Source organism: Lytechinus pictus, chromosome 14 (assembly GCF_037042905.1).
Source record: "Lytechinus pictus isolate F3 Inbred chromosome 14, Lp3.0, whole genome shotgun sequence".
NCBI lineage: Eukaryota > Metazoa > Echinodermata > Echinoidea > Temnopleuroida > Toxopneustidae > Lytechinus > Lytechinus pictus.
Window position 1 is genome coordinate 7,214,354 of NC_087258.1, and position 19,881 is coordinate 7,234,234.

The 19,881-nt window shown below is 35.9% G+C and overlaps 1 protein-coding gene across 2 annotated transcripts; it reads left to right on the top strand.

Annotated features, from left to right (window-relative positions):
• Positions 1 to 19,526, top strand: LOC129276698 (2-phosphoxylose phosphatase 1-like). Of its 2 annotated transcripts, none has more exons than XM_064109335.1 (5): positions 1 to 1,214; positions 11,023 to 11,197; positions 13,029 to 13,217; positions 14,001 to 14,174; positions 14,547 to 19,526. In XM_064109335.1, the coding sequence occupies exons 2-5, from the start codon at positions 11,086 to 11,088 to the stop codon at positions 15,773 to 15,775; spliced, it is 1,704 nt and encodes a 567-aa protein (XP_063965405.1). In that variant the 5' UTR covers positions 1 to 1,214; positions 11,023 to 11,085; the 3' UTR covers positions 15,776 to 19,526. The 2 variants fall into 2 exon arrangements, with proteins under 2 accessions (XP_063965405.1, XP_063965406.1); XM_064109336.1 differs by having other exon boundaries at positions 14,004 to 14,174.
• The last annotated feature ends 355 nt before the right edge of the window (positions 19,527 to 19,881 follow it).

Here is a 19,881-nt window from a genome sequence, read left to right on the forward strand (position 1 = left end):
GGGGGGGGGGGGGGCAAACAGAAAGGGAGAGAGAATATACCAAGATACAGTGAAGAAGGTAAAACATTCAGCAATCATTAAAAAGTATAGCTGGATAAGATGCCTCATTCCATTAACAATGATATTGATTATCACATTTGCATAATATGTATTTAAAAAATGTACTACCAGACCATCAACAGGAATATTTATGTAAATCGGAAGGAAGATAATAATATTAAAGTTAAAGATACTGGGATCAACAAATTAAAAAAAGAAATCTACTTTGCATTAGGCAATTGTACCCAGCTCGAGTGGAACTTCACTTCAATTTTTTTTAAGAGCAAATATAAAGAAACATGAAAGTGAAAGTTTGACCAAAATGCACCAAAGCTGCTGCAGCTCAGCAAGCAGAAACACAGATTTTATATAAAGAAAGTAATGTTTTCTTTTGTGATGTCATATTTTGTGCAAGCATCTCCCCCCATTTGTCATGATATTAATTCCCTATGATGCAATCTTATTTAAGTAAATGAAACTGATTTTACCAGTCAGTGTTTTCAATTAATAATAAGTAATAATTGATATCAGTCATCTTATCTCATGAACCTGAAAAGGGGAGAATTTAGAACATTACATAACACAACATGGTGCAGCTGCTTGTATGTTTCATTAGTCCTTGGTACATCTGACTGTCAAAAAGTAAGCTCTTTAAAAAAATCATATCATGTATCCCCTTTAAAATGGAAAACAAAGCTTTAATACATTTTTACCTGGAGAATGACACTATTTTAATCTCGGTAATAACATGATATAATTTTGATATGATAAAAGAAATGTCTTCATATTACACGTTGTACAAAAAATATAAAGATATCTGTTGAGGGGGGGTATATGTTGACTATTTTAATCAAGGGAGTCGTGGGTAGGGCACGATCCTTCAATTGAATTAATACTCTCTTTTCTGCATCATTATTCTGATCATTCTTTCATTAATTATTTGTAGAGAAAATATATTTTAAATGCCATTTTAGATTTGACTAATACTGAAAGAAATTCCCATGATCAGCATCTCCCATCTTCCCAAGACGGAAAACTGTACGTCACAGAGTTGAGAGATGGCGCTATACCAAAATTGAAAGCCGAGTCAGAAGTTATTCTTTGTCTGCTAATTTTTTCGGTTGACGTGTAAAAGTAAAACGTCACCTGTGGAAAGCTTTGTCATCAATTTCTGAGTAAGTGAAATCTCCTCACAATTATTTTATTACTGGTGAAAATGAAAAAATGGAAAATCTAGGTTATGGATATAATTCTATGGAGCAAGTAGGACTTGATTTTATTTGGATCGAATATATTTTTCTTTAAAATATATAGTGCAGTCCCATATGTGTCTAATTGTGTAAGTTAATATTATTGTCTTATAAAATATAATAATAATAAGCTGTCCTCCTATTACTTCACTGAACTTCTGAAGTCTTCAGTTACTTAGTGGGGTTCCTTGAAATGACTCCTGTAGTGTAGAAAATTAGAATAGTCTAAAGTCATTGTTTTTTTCGTTACCAGGCCAAGGCATCGAAACTAGCATTTTTATCATGTTTATCTTACTGAGAAAAAGAACAAAGAAAGGCGTTCCAAAGCATAGGGTTAGCATATTCTTCTTTTCGAGAAAAAAGAAATCTGTTCCAAAGCTTCGCATATTTTTTGTTATGCCGTTCCCGCTGCATTGATCTGCTACAATGAGCTGCATTTTTGGTGAAAAGCGGCCCGCAGAGCGCTGTCCGATGTAGACAGGAATAACCGTCGTTTCTGGGGATTTATTTAACAATTTCTGATATTTTACTATAATAGATTGGAGCCAACGCAGTTCAGCGGAACAACCAAAATACAGAGACTGAAGCTTTTGATCTATGTCCGATGATGCCTCTCTAAACTGATATTTATGGACAATTACATGCACTCGATCCTGCTAGAAAATTTATCGGAATAAAGTAAAGTCATATTTTATTATGTATTTCCACTCTTCCATCATATATGTTTTATATTAGAGCTAGATATATTATTTTGAACCTTCTCAAAATTTATTTTCAATTTTAGGTGGCTGTCGCAAAAGGAACTCTTCCTGTTAATTTTGTCTAGTACAAGTAGAATAGAATGATGATGCTTCACATTTTGTGAGATATTTTCTGTCTCTGTCTTTTCTGTTATTACATTTTTTATTGATTTCACTCCTGAGTATTCAATTCAATTCAATTTTATTGTTTAACCATCAAATACAAAAACAATACAATCAAGGGAATATACAAGACAATGATGGTAAGGTGACCCCGGAGAAGCAAGGCTTATAATAAGGGGCCACCAAGTAACAACAATTATCAACAATTATCCAAAATAAACAAATATAACTATCTATAAAAAAAGGAAAAATACTTGTATCTATAAATAACAGTTAACACACTCATGCAGCAAAAAGAAAAAAAAGAACGCAGGAAATTCAGTAAAGTAAATTCAAGGGAGGTTAAGAGGTTAATATTCCCCTGCACAACTTTCTAAATCTCAAAATAGTGGAGCTGTTTTTAATGTCATTAGAAAGTTTATTCCATAGTTTTACAGATGTTGTTTTAGAGAAAATTTATGCTGGCAGAAGCCAGCATCTGCATTTATGAGACACGTCACATAACAGAGAGCATTATTCCTAGATCTAGTCTGATAATATTAAAGTTTGCATAAAAAGTAAAAATTAACAAAACTTCAAAAAGAGCAAAATTATATTATTAAGCCAATTGAACTAATGGAAGTTATGAAAGAAAGGTTAGATGTATGGATTGGACCTATCTGCCTATAAAGAAACATTCTAGTTTAAGTTTACAACTTTTTATGCCTTCAACAGTTAATTTTCAATTAAATTGAGCTTAGTTTCTCCTGTTTGAATTTATAGCCAGGCAGGAGGCACTTATTGGAGAGTAAAATTAATTTGCTAACTCAAGGTTACTTTCAAAGACGGCTGACAATTTTTGGTACCAATCACAACATATAACATCATGTAAACAAGATCTGTTAAGCCATTCCTTGCTGGAAAAATAATCTTGTAAAAATATAATACCGCTAATCATTCCGCATGTTTTTTATTATCGCAATCTGACTGTTCTTTGTGAAATGCTGGACCAAAAGTTTTTTACAGAACTGCATGAAGAATGCTGATGATTACACTGCAATGTTGGCGTTTGTCATGGAATACAGTTGCTCAATTGTTAGACTGAGCCAGACAGACAATTCAAACCATGCAGTGCTTGATTGTCCAGCTGAGTATTGGCCCATTGATATTTCACAGCTGCTTTCCAAGATAGATTTAAGTATTTATCTGCAAATTTTTCTTGTGTTTCCTAAAAAAACTTTTGGCCTAGCTTTGAGATTGACAACCATCTCTTAAAGGTCAAGTCAATCCCTTAAAGAAAGTTGACTTGAATTGATCTTTGGAGAAAAACCAAACAAGCATAATTCTGAAAATTTCATCAAAGTCTGATGTAAAATAAGAAAGCTACAATGTATGATATTGTATGAAAGTCTCACTTATTTCACAAAACAGATCCTCAATTCAGTGATATGCAAACGAGAGAGTGAATCAGCGAAAAAATTCACGGGAGCGCTGAGCGATTTCGCTCTCGTAAGCTTTGAAATTGCACTTGCAAACCCAATAGAGAGAGCGATCGGGAAAAAAAATCTTGTGTACAGTAACTAGCTCGGCCATACGTCCGCTGTCATCCCTTCGTGTGTGGGTTATAACGTGCACGTAATGTACCATTCACATTCACAAAGCTCAGCGCAGTGAGCGCACTAGTACGGTACTCAGTGAATATTCTCACTATTTTGTTTTTTATTGTTGAATTATACAATATTTCAATTTTTACTGCTTTGATAATAAGGACCTTTGTGATTGAACCTTAAACTGTTTAAATGGTGGTAATTCCACATGTTCAGGGAGGAATAATACTTTGTTTCACATGACAATCGTACGAAAAATTAAGATATTTCATATTTCATGATAAAATAAAAAGAAATAATGAGTTTGTAATGTCATTGGTCCCCTCATTTGCATACCAAACAGGATGGGCATAAAACTGTTTTGTGAAACTGAAACAAAGTGAAATTTAAAAATGTGAAAACTATCATCTATCCCGGTATCTGATTTTGGAGAAAAAAAAATCTATGTTGTGTTGTTTGATTTTCATCCTTTCTAATTCAAATAAACTTTTTTTTAGGGTGGACTTGCATTGTATTGTCACATTCTATTACCCTGGTTTGGATCCTGTCCACAATGTAACATCCTTCAGCAATGAATGGATCCACATTATGTTGCACTCAACCCAGGTGAAGCCTTGATAATATATAGTGTGCCACTGAATAGGCAACTAAATAAATTGTAAATGATATCATCTCAGTTGTCGGTTAAAAAAAATAATGACAGTATACTTTTGTAAGATTCAAATGTGATAATTTTTGTCTTTGCAATTCCCATTAGGCCTATAAACCAAAGCATCAGATGGGCTTTTAACCAGGTACAGATCAATAATTGCTATGGAAACTGTAAATATGCTTGACTGATCTATTGATTTTTTTTTGTGTTTGCTTCATCATAACAACCATGAACTAGTAATTCATTATCAGATCAGGTTTCATTTTCAACTATAATCTGAGCCATTGTTCATTGAGTTGTTTCTTTATTATGATAATGGGATAACTGTATGCATTGTGATATGGTTTGTGATAACTTCAGTCTCTTGATAAAGTTGATCAAACTTTTGTTCCAAACAAATGGTTTTCAAGCTGCTGTTCCTGACTTAACATTAAAAAAAAATTATTAAGACCTATAAATAGATGTTTTTTTTTTGTCTTTTTGGGATGATGAATTATTTTTTTTCATTCATATTTGATCAGCTGATATCATTTGAATTGGGAACAGTAACATTTCAATGTAACTGCTGTTCTTTTAAATTCTATACCAAGTTTTTCACTTGATATTGATACATGTAGAAAATATGTATGTTTTTAAGTTTGTCAATTTTCATGGTGAAACAGTGATTTTGATGTTATATTGCATGGGCAATATAAGAGTCTTTAATGATCATGGAATGAAACATACTGATACATACCATATCAATATAGGATGTATCCGATATGAAGTCATAAAAAATAATTTCAAATTCTTTGAAAGGATTTGAAAATCAAAATATTCCCCAAGAACTATTATTGCATGTTTAAATCGTGAGGGGTAGTGCAAATTATGCAGATTTTAGTGCAAATTATACGCACTGTTTTCAATATTTCATGTCCTTTGCTTATGTATATCTACCAGGCAATGTTCTACCTTAAATGCATTTACATGTGACATTAATAGTGTTCATAATATTAAATTGAATTTTTCACTGTATTAGAGTAATGTACAGTGTTAAACATAAATTGAAAATGGTATCATCATTGATTGAATTACATATCTGTTTTGTAATACAGACACCCATATGTCAATACTTACAGAGCTTTCTGAATACAGAGATATGATCCAATTAAACAAGAATACTTAAAATATTAAACCTCATCTTATCAATACTTACCGGTACTTGTCAAAGTTTTCACATTGTTGTACGCATATGCCAACAAATTTCAAGTTCACATTGAAAATCTGAACTTTAAAAATATGTTTATCAAAAGAGCAATGTCATAAATGCAAATGGTGGGTGCTGAGATCTGAGCTAGTCTGCAGGCGCAGACCTTTGCTTTTGGCATAGTGCACTGACTGATTCTACCAATAAGCCAGTTCACGGTTATACATGTACCTTGGTCACATTTGCTCTACGGCGGCCGTACGGCGAGTCGAAAACAGCCGTTTTAACATTGTTTGTACCAACTTCATATAGGTGGTTTGAATTAAAATTAATAAAACAGCTGTTTTCGACTCACCGTATGGCCGCCGTAGAGCAAATGTGACCAAGGTATTAGCTTATGATCAACTTTTCTCAAATGACCTTTGTGATTTTTCATTAGGATAAGCACTATCATTTTCAAATGTAGATGTTGCGTAAGCTTTACCGGTAGAGTATTCAAATTCTAAGAACAAAAGGCATTGTATAGACCAGGTGACTAGAATAGTACACCAGGGATAAAGTTTGGAAATCTGTTTATTGTCTGCCTTTGGCACATTTGACTATTGTTTAGGCTACTGTCAAATACCAGTGATTGTGCAGGCTCTATTTATTACTTTTCAGCTTGGATGTGATAAAATGAATATTTTGAAAGGAATACATGAATAATCAGCAAATCACAAATGCATATGTCAGTGAATTTGAAAGCCACCTTCATGGTTTATCTCAAATGACCTTTTTCTGCTCGTGCGCAGTTAACAACCGTGAACAGGCTTATTGACACACACACACATAAACACAGAGGGTGCGGAGTGAGTCTAGTCTCCGCTCTTGACATGGTATTATAATTTGTTAAAGTGTTGCAGACTAGATCTACAAACTCTTCAATTTTCTGTTTTAAACTCTACATAACATGTATTGATCATAGTATGGATATTATTGTAGTCAAATATTACATTTGAACACCCTTAACACCTACCAGATGGTGTATATATTTTTATATTGCTAGATTTAGGTTTCTATTTTTATAGGGCACTGGGGTGTGGATGGTTGTTCTGCTGTGATGTTGTTGTAGTGAAAGTTTATTAAAGCACGTGTTTCTTGAATCAGCGGCTGCAAAATGCGAAAACTTATATCAAGTATTTGTGCCGACTGCCAACTAAAGTACCCCATTGTCATTGGTGTTTAGAAAGTTTGGTACACGGCTACACTCCTTCTGATCTAAGAACATTTCCAGAGCTTTCCCAATTACGAGTGCATGCAGAGGCCAGAAGGTTAATTTGTAGTCCAGGGTCATCTTTGACATCTTTAGATGTCTTCAATTGGACCTGATGGTAATCCTCATAGAAGGCATGTATGTACAGTCAACAGTAACGAGGGACATCATGGTCCAGTGGTTCTGACTCTCGTATTTGAATCAGAGGGTTCTAGGTTCAAATCCTAGCCGTGGTGATTTCATTCAGCAAGAAATTTATCCACAATTTGCTGCACTCAACCCAGGTGAGGTGAATGGACACCCAGGATGATCGATTCTTGAAATCCATAATTCATCAGATGCATTGGAAATGGCAGCTCGAGCTAAAGCTGGGGGTAATGATAATCAGTAGGGGAGATTGGGGTTAGTTGGAACGCGGGGTAAGTTGAAACATTGTATTTTCTTTAACGCCTGTAAAATAAATTTATGCCATACTGCCCTCGATTTATTGCTATTAATAATACAACAGTGATGTATTATTTATAGCATTAAATTGAGGGCAGTATTGCATAAATTTATGCATGGTGTTCAATGTGACCTTCAAAAACCACTATTCTCCACCCCCTACTCTCTAAATCATCCCAAAGTCCATTGTCAATTGACATGAATAACACAAAGAAATACATAGTATCACCTAGATAGTTGAACCAGAGAATTGAGAGGCAGTTCTACATGTACGGCACTTTTTTCATCGGGTCAGTCTAGAGATACATGTAGCCTGATATAGACCAGCCTAGCCATTCTTGAGTGAATGTTCAAGAAGATTCAAGATCGTTTTTATCAGCCTGAGTGGGGTTATTCCTTTTTTTGGAGTGGGCCCTGAAATTAACCTGGAGGGTAATTATAAAAAAAAAAAAAAATTGGCTACGGGGGGGGGGGGGGGGGGGTATAAAGTTTGTTTGGTCAAAAAGAATGAGATAAATATTGAACACTCCACTCCAGATGGCTAATGAGAATCCGGGGGGGGGGGGGGGCAGTCAAGTATATTGCTGTACACACGCGTGACCAAAAATACGCGTTTAATGGGGTGTTTTTTCAGTTTTGGACACGGGCCGCGCGTGCTCTCGGGTATCAAAGACACCGATTTTCAAAAAAAGGGGTAGTTTTGAAAGACTGGTCAATGGTCAATCGCAGGGTCAAACGTAGGGTATGCTTTTTTCCAAAGCTTTTTTTAAAGACTAGCCAAACGTGTTTAGGGTATGTTTCCCCCCCCCCCCCAAGCTTTTTCTCCGGGGTCATATTCTGGCAACAACTTGTTTAGGGGCCAAAATGTGTACATAAAGCCAGCGAAGAACTTGTTTAGGGGATTATTTTGCACAAAGAGAAAAACTCGTTTAGGGGGTGTTTGGAAATAATTTGGCCAAGCGTGTGTGCAGCAATACATTTGACTGCCCCCCCCCCCCCCCCCCCGGATGAGAATGAGCTATTCTGAAACCTAGTATTACAGAGATCAAGTTGATGTTCATTGCCACGTGAGACCCCAGACACGTGTAGGAGGTTGTTTGCTTTGACATTGACCTAGTATGTTATCAGTAGTTAAGCTGTCATTAAGTGGGCCCATACATGTCATGTGATGTATGATATTGACGTAAGCTCGCTCCGTAGTTTGTTGGATCTCCAGGGTACATTTATAGACTACTGTTATTTATATTTGGGAGGGGGTGGGTGGGAGAGGGAGGGGGGGGGGAGGTGGGGGGTAGTAGTATCTTATTAACCCAGGGTACAAACTTCAGCCATCTGTTCTTTCTAGACTAGGAGAGGTCAAGTCGGGGTACATGTTTTTTTTTTTTTCAAAAGGCCGGGCCTCATGGCTTCATGTGTATATCCAAGCATACAAGGAAGATAGATCAATTTATTTTCACTATAGTATGGTTGCCATAGGCCCCGGGGGGCCACTTCCATTGACGAGTGGATACCACACGCGATCATGGGGTCTCGAAAAGCACCCTAAACACATATTTTCCATATTCTGATAATGCACCCCTTGTGTGAAACCGTACCCTTCACAAGTATTGGAAACAAACGATACTATTGGCAAGTATTCCCTGAATTGAACCCCTAAACAAGTGCAGCGATATATCAATTGTTATGTCATGGACGTTGGTCGTCGGTTTTACCTTTACCTACATCATTGGGTTTAGTACAGCCCCACCTCCCACACCTGGCGCAAATCGTACTCTAAACATGTAGTGTTGACTCTTGGGGAAAATAGTATATTTTTTATTAAACATTTTAGTCTTAATTTTTTATACCCTCGCAAATTTGACCCTAAACACGTGGCTTTCCTAGCGAAAATAGATACCCTTTTTTCTTTATTTTAGTGTTTTTGACACCCTTATCACGTTACGTACGTAACATGCCCTATCTTGAAAAAGACATCCTTTTTACATGTTTTTTTGGTCGCACATGGTATCCACTCGTCAATGTAAGTGCCCCCCCCCCCCCCGGGCCATAGGCATTACATGCATGTCTTTGGACATCACCAATCCACGGTTGAAAATTGACCATTACCCTTTTATAAAATATGAATGTTTTAATGATGGTACCTGTATGATTCGCATTATTGACTCTTTTTTTTTAAACCAAAGTTTTAGATGGGTCTTTAACCCACCTTTATATTCTTTTATGGATTTTTCAGTATTACTCATTGCATATGGTCAGAAAATACAAATATTGTTTTAACTTTTAGGATCAAGGGAATCTTTTTAACAGCTGTTTCCTTTCCTTTTTGCTTGTTGTCATGCAGTAACTTCTAATTAAAGTGGTCATATGATTTTCATGAGACTATTCAGATTAAGTTTTCATTTCCCTATTGGATGTTAATCACTTCCATGAACTTACAAAAATCATTTTTGTTTTTTGTGCTGCCTTCAAGTTAAATCAACACTTTTGTTTCTTAGGAACATGGCTTTTAAAGTTTTCATTTAAATTCAAACCATGGTTGCATTCAAGCAATGTTTCATCTATGGAGGTGCATTGGCAGAGTGTTCTAATATGCCTGACTAGACACATGAAAAGGTCAAGGTTCGATACCCAGCCACCGCACTGCAAGCAAGGCATTTAATCAACAATCCTGGGTGGTGTTTCATAAAGCTGTTCATAAGTTAAGAACGACTTTAAGAACGACTGGTGATCCTTTCTTGTCGTAAATGGTATAATGAATTGGCAATGGTTTAGCGCGTAAGAAAGGATCACCAGTCGTTTTTAAAGTCGCTCTTAACTTACGAACAGCTTTATGAAACGGACCCCAGCATTCAAATAAATAGCAATGCTATATGCATTCTTGGTACCATGTGTGAACTTGTTAAAAAAAATATCAGTCTTACCAATAAAATCTACTTAAAATGCACAAAGATGAAATGTATGGTAAAGTCTCCAAAGTCTGTGCACACACGCATCTGCACCATTCTTTTAAAATATACGCAGCAACCACAAACTTTACAGATGCAATACATAGAAAGTGTTCATTAAAAAATGTGACTCAAAATCGTGGGAAAATATTGAACTTTAGGCATTTCATGTGACGGCCACAAAATGCGGCCTTTCTCATCAAAATCCCAATATCATGTGTAAAGTGAATGGGTGCACAGTCATGGGGCACAATTTTTTTGTTCAATCTGTAAATGACTTACCGGGATAATTTTCCAAGAAAATTTCTTTCATTTTTTTATGAGCTTCAAGTAATCAGGGCCCTTCTAATGTAAAACTAACCATTGACTACAAACAAGATGGAACTCATTCATTGAGTTTAATCAGTAAAAGTAGAAATAAGATAAAATTATGAATTTTGGCTGAAAACGCAGTTTGCTTGGATTTGTACACGAAATCACATTTTTGAACAAAATTGGGTCTGACATGCACTTTCAAAATGTTGCGTTATTTTGGAACCATTTATCTGGGGTCTCAAAGAAAAGGTCATAGCATGGCGCAGGGCCAGCTTTTCTTGTTACAAATTTATCACGGAATATGTCGAGGGGAGGGGGGCAGGGTTGAATAAGCTCCCCTAGCCAGCCTTATTTGGGTTAAAAGAATCAATCAATATAGTGTATAGCGCATATTGAAGATAATTGTAAGTTTATGGCAAACCATAGGCCAAGAAAAAGGAACAGTTATATTGTAAATATCAAATGCATCTCTCATATTCTTTACCCCCAGGTCATGAATGAGGTAGCAGAGAAGCTTTGTTGGAATATGCAAATGATATGATTGTCAGGTGACATGCCTTCTCAGAACCGCAGCCAACCACGGCAGTCCTCCGGCACGATGAGAATGTTTTCAAGGACACGCATCTGCTTCTTGCTCGTCTGCTGTTGTCTTGCCATTATCTTGTGTAAGTAAAAAGAGTAATGTTGACTTGTTAAACGTACATTCCAACACACCAACTGGGTAATGATCCCAGCCCATCAGGGAAATCATGGAAAATTATTTTACTTTTTTCCAGTCAGGGAAAAATCAGGGAATTTGAAAAAAAATACCTCAAATCAGGGGTAAATGCCTAAAATGAGGGAAAAATTTGAATTTTGATCAGCCCTAAAGTCGAAAGCACGGTAGTCAGTCAGACTCTGTTATATTTTGTTGCATATCAAAACAACATCCATTGAATTACTTGTTATGGTGGTACTAATTAGTTTTACACTACAACAAATTAGAAAACATGCAAATCTGGGAAAGGGTTTAAATAATTATCAGGGAATCTTTAAACTTCATCAGGGAAAATTCAGGGAAATATCATGGAATTTTCTTTTCTTGAAAAGCTGGGAACCCTGGATTGGATTCAAGCAAAATTCAACAAAATGACCAATGTATGTACAGTGCAATGCATGAATAGAAATGGTGTGGTAGAGGGTTCTGGAAGAAAATTAGTAATTGCTCAAAAGTTAAGAAAATAAGCATGGCAACCTGCCAGTTAATTAGGTCTGTCAGAATATTTAAAAACCAGATGAGAATTATGAAAGTTACAACATTGTGCGGTTTTGCTTGATTTCACGAAACAGTGATATACAAACATTTTAAAAATAATAAGGAGCTGATGATGTCGCACACTTGTTTCATATTTTGTATTTTGTAATATGAAATATTTAATATTTCAATTTTTCTTCATATTTTGTCTCCTTGAATATGTAAGATTGCCGTTATTGTAACTTATTGTGATTCAGTCATAAACTTCATAATTATCTAATTTACAGACATAAAAATCTTTGGTTATGAGGTAGATCAAATCATCATATATTGAGGAAAATTAATTAGGCAAAGTGGCAATTATTCAAATTTATCATAAGAAATTACAAATAATCTAAGTTTTTATCTCATGATTGCTTTTATGTCACTCTGTATGCATTATTTTTAACCTTTTTTTTTACAAAAACAATATACAGTGTACAATTTTTTCAGAGAAATTGCTGTTTAATTACCCACTACTGAACTTAATTAATTCTGTTACCAGGCTCTTTGGCCCTAATTCACAACTTTTAGGTGGTTTTTAAAACCCTCGGTTGAACCCATGGTTTGCGCAGATTTCCTGTATAAATTACGTTTATTTACCGCTTATATTAAAAAATGTCCAGTGCTGATGCGCGCTCTTGTCACAGTGTGCCAAATTGATGTCTGTTATTGTTAAGTATGCTATTTTATTAATGAGTCCACTGTTTGAAGAGTGGACTCATGAATGAAATAGCTTACTTAAGCATGGCAACAGGCATCAATTTGGCGCACTGTGACAAGAGCGCGCATCAGCATTGAACATTTTTAATACACGCGGTAAATAAGCGTAATTTATACAGGAAATTTGCATAAACCATGGGTTCAGCAGATGGTTTTAAAAACCACCTTTGTGAATTTGGGCCTTAAAGTTCTAACTGGACATTGAGCGTCCACCTCATGAATGAGAGGACATAGGTTTTATTCCTGGCTGAGTCAAATCAGAGACTTAGAAAAAGGGAAACTTCTGCCTTGAGGTACTGTATTAGAATGGAGAAGGGTAATAATAACATTATGTTACGCAAGGCCCTTGGGAGAACATTCCTAAGAGCTGAAATGGCTACCCCAGGTACATAAGAATTATCATTGTTATTATTGAAAGTATCTTTGTTATCCTACTCATTTTGCCATAATTTTTTTTTTATTAATTTCACTTTCCTATCTTTTTAAATTCTACCACAAAGGGCTGACTCTAGAGCAAGGTAAGAACTCAATCGGGGAGGACCTGAATGCAAGATGGCTCCATGCTAAAATCATTCCAGATGCTGATATTGATGTTGAACATCATGCTAATAAAGTGCTAGTGATGCAGGATGGGGAAGGTAGCGCAAAGGGAAAGCATTACCCTGGAAATGGAAAAGGAAAGAAAACAGGTAAGGCTAAAATCATCACACCTCCTCGGCTTGTGAATCTTCTACACTCTTCTGAAAATATCTGTGCCTCGTAGCCATTTAAATATACTACACCTGGGTCGAGTGCAGCGCAATGTTGATAAATCTCTTGCTGAAGGAAATGCATGGCTGCGATTGGAATTCATGGCCCTCTGATTGAAAGGCAAGAATCAGAACCACCAGACCCCAAAAATTGGCAATACATGAAATCAGATTTTGCGTTGACTCTCTCAAATAATGTTAGACAATACTCCTGCAACTTTTTCTTTATATCTTTTTGTTGTTGTTGTAGTTCTTCTTCTTCCTTTCTTCTCCTTCTTGTTCTTCTTTTTCTTGTTCTTCTTCTTCTCCTTCTTCTCCTTAATTTTCTTCTTCTCCTTCTTCTTCTTCTGCTTTTTTTTCTTCTTCTTCTTCTCCTTCTTCTTCTCCTCCTTCTTTTTCTTCTTCTCCTCCTTCTCCTATTCCTTTTTCATCTTCTTCTTCATCATCCACCTCCTCCTTCCAAATTAAGATCACCTTGCCAAAAGATGCAAGTTCTGTGGTAGGATTTGAATCCTGGACCCTGTGGCTTAAATCCAGAAATGTATCCGCCTCTACCACATATATTCTGCACTTCCTCCTTACCTTTTTGAAAGTGAATATTATTATTATCTTTTTTTTTAAATGTGTACCAGCACTGTGAAATGTTGACTTAATGCATATTTTCATTACATTGACTTCCTTACTTCTTCCTATTCTTTCTTGCATTTGACGTTATCCTCACAGAAGACTCCAAGCAGAATAAATTGAAAAAGAAGAAGAAGAAAGAGAAAGCACACTATGAGGAGATAGAGGTAGTTGATCTGGGAATGGAAGCGAAAGAAGCGGAGCAGTGGATTCAGGAGAAGATAAAGTTTGGATATTGTAATCCACCAGGAAGAGAGATACAAGGAGAAGAAGGTGAGTGAATTCCTACCCAGGGAGTAGGTTGTGTGTATACAATATGTGTTGTGCTGGATTCAAAAGAAGATAAAGGTAGGATACTGTAATCCACCAGGTAGAGAAATTCAAGGAGAAGGTAAGTGGTTTCCTCCCCAGGGAGTGGGATATGTGTATATAATATGTGTGGCGCTGGATTTGGGAGAAGATAAAGATAGGATACTGTAATCCACTGGGAAATAGAAATATAAGAAGAACAGGCTTGTGATTAACAATGTGAGTTGTTATATGGCACTTAATTTGATGTTGGTTAATGAAAGTTCTGGCAGATTTGACTAAACCATGTGATTCATATTATTGTAAACTGATTGCAATTTTCATCTTTTGTTGCAGGTAAATTTAAGTCAGGGTTCGACCTGAAAGCTGTTTACATGGTAGCTCGTCATGGCGACAGGACACCAATGTATGAATTCGCAGACCTTCCCAACAGCAACTGGCATCCGCAGTGGAACTGTGATCTTAAACAAGCCATCAAGAAGACCACCTCGGACACCCTCAAGAGGTTTGTTGATCAAATGCAGGATGAGATCATCAAAGGTGAAATGACGGGTGCTTTGGGTACCTTCAAGAGTATGCCAATAAGTACCAACGGCATATGCAGGAATTCACAGCTGACACCAATTGGATGGCTGCAACACTTGGAGCTTGGAAAGTTCTTCAGGAACATCTACGGAAGGACTTTGGTCAAGAACCCGGAGTTGCTGCGGAACGTCAGTGTCTTTCAGAGCACCATGAATCTGCGGACGCAGCGGAGCGCTTTCGCTTTTATGTATAGTTTTCTTGAGAAAGCCACGCTGAACGATACAATACGGATTAAGCGGTTACCCAACGTCAACTTCTGTCCTTTGGATATGTGCGCCTGCCCAGCTTTAGACCACTTGATAAAGGCCAAAGAAACAGAGCATACCAAGATGATGAAAGGCAACCTCAAGTTCATGAACGTGATGAGAAGCGTAGCGAACACTCTGTATGGGACAACGCAAACATCAAAGTTGCCTGGGATCAACCAGGTGGCGGAAATCCTTGGAACTTTAGTCTGTCATAATATGCCATACCCATATGGAACATCGGGTGCCGTGACCCCTATACAGCATGCCGTCTATCACAAGCTCCTCGAGGAAACATGGGTTTCACAATCTCGTGCCAAGGACGGCACGTACGAGAAAGTCGGACGAATGTTCATCCAACCGTTACTCACCGATATGGTACGCACCATGTACAAGGTCACCCAAGGTAGAAACGCACCTCGCTTCGTCTTCAACTCTGGTCACGACATCACAATAAGACCAATCGTTGATGGGCTCAAGCTCTCTGGTCCTGGATGGCCAAACTACGCATCCCGGGTGGTCTTTGAGCTGTGGGGTAAGACAGGGTCAAAGGAACACTTCCTGCGTGTCCTTGCATACGGGAAGGACCAAACGAACAAAGCTTTGTTCTGTAAAGGGAAGATGACAGACGACGGACTGTGTCCTTTCTCAGCTCTACTGTCCTTTGTCGAGAGAGAGAACATGGAGTATTTTCATTCGGAATCTTATAGAGAAGCATGTGCTAGAACTTTCTGACCAAACTAGCTGTGAAACATATACTAGCAAAGATTGACAAAATATTGGTCTTACTCTATTTCTGTCTATACTCATTTCAAGATTGTTGTATTTCCTGGCCAAAGTATTTATGACTTCAACTTGATAAACTTGACAATCTTTCGGAGTATTTCTCTTCAAAATCTTATCCAGAATCATGTACTGGAACTGTGCGACCAAACTTCTTTCAAGATTAATAGAATTTCCCAACCAAAGCTTTTATGAGTATGAGTCAAATTGGACAAAGCATGACAGTCTTTTTATAGTAATGTAATATATCATCAAGAAGATTGTACATTTCTTGAAATCAACATGACAAAACTTTGCAATCTGTTCTTTGGTCGCTCTTTTGGAATTTGTTTTTCTCATTTCCAGAAAAATCTATGAAATGAAATTTGTGACCAACCTACTGATGAAATAACTTGATAATCTTTCGGTGGTGACATATATTTTTTTAAAGACTTATGTCAAGACCCCTGTCTGCTTTATACTTACTGATGAAACTTCTCTAATGAGACCAACTCATAAAAATAGTAAATGGTTGTTAAATTCAAAAGCTGGAAATACTCATTTGGAGGGAGTTTGACCAATTATCAGTTTGCTTCTTTGGCTGCCGTTTTGGCTGCAGAAATGACTATTAAAAGCAAGTCCTGACAGACATTCCTGCTGTTGAATTTAACAACGATGTATTGCAAACTTTGAGTGGATGAGTGAGAAAACTTTACATTGGTTCATTCTTGCCAAAAGTGTGAAAACTTCATTTTCAATTGTGTTTGTGAAATATTTCTGTTATGACCCATGTTAAGATGCTTGAGGTGGAAGTACTAGAAGTTTAGTGATCAAAGTATTTATGAAACAAACTTCATATTCTTGACATTCTGAAGGTCTTGAATAATATTCATTCAGACTTTTGCTTTATGTGTTTTATAACTTGTTATCAAACTACCAAATAGAACATGTTAGTATATTTCTGTTCAGACTGGTTCCAAGAAGCAATATCACAGTGCTTTTATGTACTGGTGAATCTTGTACCAAACTAGCAATAAAACTTGGGGGCATGACAAATGAAAAAATTGCTTTCTGGTTTGCAATTGTCCCAGATCGGAATCTAGTTTTCTGATGAATGAATGCAGGGAATTATCAAACATTTCAAACAAGTTTCAGAAATTATGGAATTTTTATGGTCCCAAGAACTGAATTTCTTTTCTGTACTGGCAGAGATGTGGTTCAGTGGATAAGTATCCAGCCTCTAAATCACTGGGTTCCTAGTTCAAATCTTTGCTGCAGCGTTAACATCCTTTGGCAAGACATTAATCTACATTTGAGATAAACCTGCACCTGTCAGGAATTAATTCCTTGAAATTCTTGCCAAAACAGGAGATCTTGACTTCTCTTGTAGAACTAGGTTGTTTCAACAATATATATGAACTTGCCTATCAAGTGTGATTTACATGTACCATTTGTAACAAGTGTTTTTGTGTGTAAACAAAAATGAAATAAACATTAACCAAAAAACAAAACTACAGCAAAGAAACAAATACGCACTTGTAAGACTAAAAAATTAGCTGGAATTTAAAGTTGACCATCATTCGGTGATGTATTTACAGGTCTATGTGCTGTGTAGATCTGCTTTTATTTTTTTTATGATCTTTGATTCTGTAATTGGGCATTATTTGAAATAGCATTAAGGGCCTGCCCAAAGAATTGTTTAAAAGAAGTGATATATTAGATATAGCATTGTGGATTTAATTCTGTATATTTCTCCAAACTGAATATACTGTAGATAAAATACATAGAATGCACAGATTTGAATACATAATTCGTTTAGGTAAAATTTCATTAGAAATGAGTTTCAATATTTGAGGGTATTATTTAATTTGTTGAATGCTATCGAAATTGTACCAGATTGATTATTGACTTGGTCACATTTTAAAGGGAATATACAATTGAGGGTTTTAGTGAATATACACTGTAAGTCCACATATCTTTTTTAATACAAAAATACTATTTGGCCCCTTTGAATGTTAATCTTCTTTCTCTTGAAACATTTAGAAAAATTACTTACTTTTATTTACATGTAGGCAAGGATGTTGATGACAATAAAATTGCTTTGCAGTGAACTTCAGTTTGATTATTTTTTCAAGACGTAAAACAGAGTCATCGAGTCTGATAGTGGACTTTAAAAAAATAGTACATGTATGTTGGAGGAGACTGCATGCAGATATTTTGTATTGGATAACACGATTCATCCACATTTTTCTTCTCTCAACCCAGGAGAGGTGAATGGATACCCAGCAGGGATAATTCCTTGAATGAACGAAGTGCTGGAAACTCCAGCTGGCAGCACATATGGGGTTTTATATATAGCGAGTCAGTGAATAGGCAAGAAAATAGATATTGTTACATACATGATCATATAAATTCAAACTTTTTCAGGAGTCTGCTCCTTTTGAATGTATAATAGATATACAGTGCCTACTATGCTGTGAATACTCATCACATTGTATTACAAAATATTACTAGAATTAATAGAATTACAGTTAATGAGAGAAAAAATTGAATTATTTCTCTCTTTATGGCTGTCAAAAGATCATCAAAGTCTTTTTGATATGTATGTTGTCTGTACTAGTAGTCTATCTTTATCAATAAGCACCAAACAATCCTGTAGTAGTAGCATTGTAAAGTTTAGATTATATACACCAACCTATTCAGTGTTCATTATAGTCTTATATGTAAGTAGCAAAATTAAGAAAAGAGAATCTTAACAGAGTTTTGTATGAATGTTTTTGAAAGTTTTTACCTTATTTGATTTTATATCCCTTATAACACAATTTCTTGGTTTAAAAAATTGTCATTCTTTTTATTAGAACAGCTCAAATATATAAGTGCAATGTACATTAGAATTATCAATGTATTTAGGCTGTAGATAAGAGCTTGCCGTTACATGAAATCATTGTCCAATCTGACAGTTGAACAAAAATACTTTTAGAAGTATCAATAACTAAAATGTTTTCAATAATTTGTAGCACCTTTGTATTATCGTATAGCAATATGGGTATGCATTTCATATTTTTCTTGTGAAGATTTGAATAACTTGATCTTTCAAGAGCTTTGAGTAAAATTTCAGAATGCATATTTAATTGCATTATTTCATTAAATTTGGGGGATTGCGTTTTTGAATTGTATTGTGAGAATCTAGGGAACATGCATAGGCGCATTGCATCCAAAATGTATTTGCTTTTAAAAATATATATTTGAAATTGCATGGTCATTCTCGAAAGTAAATCACAATTTATGAAAATCATGACTGCTACCTTTAAATCTCATTTGTTAAACTGAAGTGATTTGAATGAAATTTCACTTGGCATGAGTATACATGCAGTGCCATGTCCATTGATCAATGAGATTACATGTTTAATTACATTCACCTTGGCTCCTAATAATGACTATTAGGTCATATATACATAGAACTTTGGGAAAAACACCTTTTGTATACTGTATTGGAATTATGATTTGATTACATTTTGTGGTTGATACTGTATATGGCAGCATTATATTTGTCAGTAGATAAACTTATGTATGGTTATTTTCTTCCGGTAATGTTTCATTCATTTTGTGAAGTATTTTAATGTTTGTTTTATGTCACATGCCTAGAAAGGGCATGATTTAATGTACTACAAATATCTTTGCATGTGTCACTTCAAATCTTCAACTATATCTGTCTGAAATTTGATTAGAGTTTCTATTTCTTGTTTTAATTTCTAAGATTTATTGATCGTAGGAGTGTTGGAAAGGGGTAGAGATGGGGAGGGGCAGAGGACAGGAGAGCAATAAAAATGAGAAAGACAACAGAAAAACAAGGATACCAAAGAGGACAGAAGTGAGTAGAGAAAGGTTTTGGAGGAGGGGAGGAAGGAGAATTCTCCCTTTGTCTCCATCTGTTCCCCTTCCTTTCTCCTTCTCTTCTCTCCCCCTTCTCCTTCCTTTTCCCCCTTTCTCTCTTCCTTTTCTTCCCCATCCCTTCCTTTCTCCTCTCCTTCACTTTTTCCTTCCTTTCTCCCCCACTCTTCCCTATTCCCTCTCCTTCC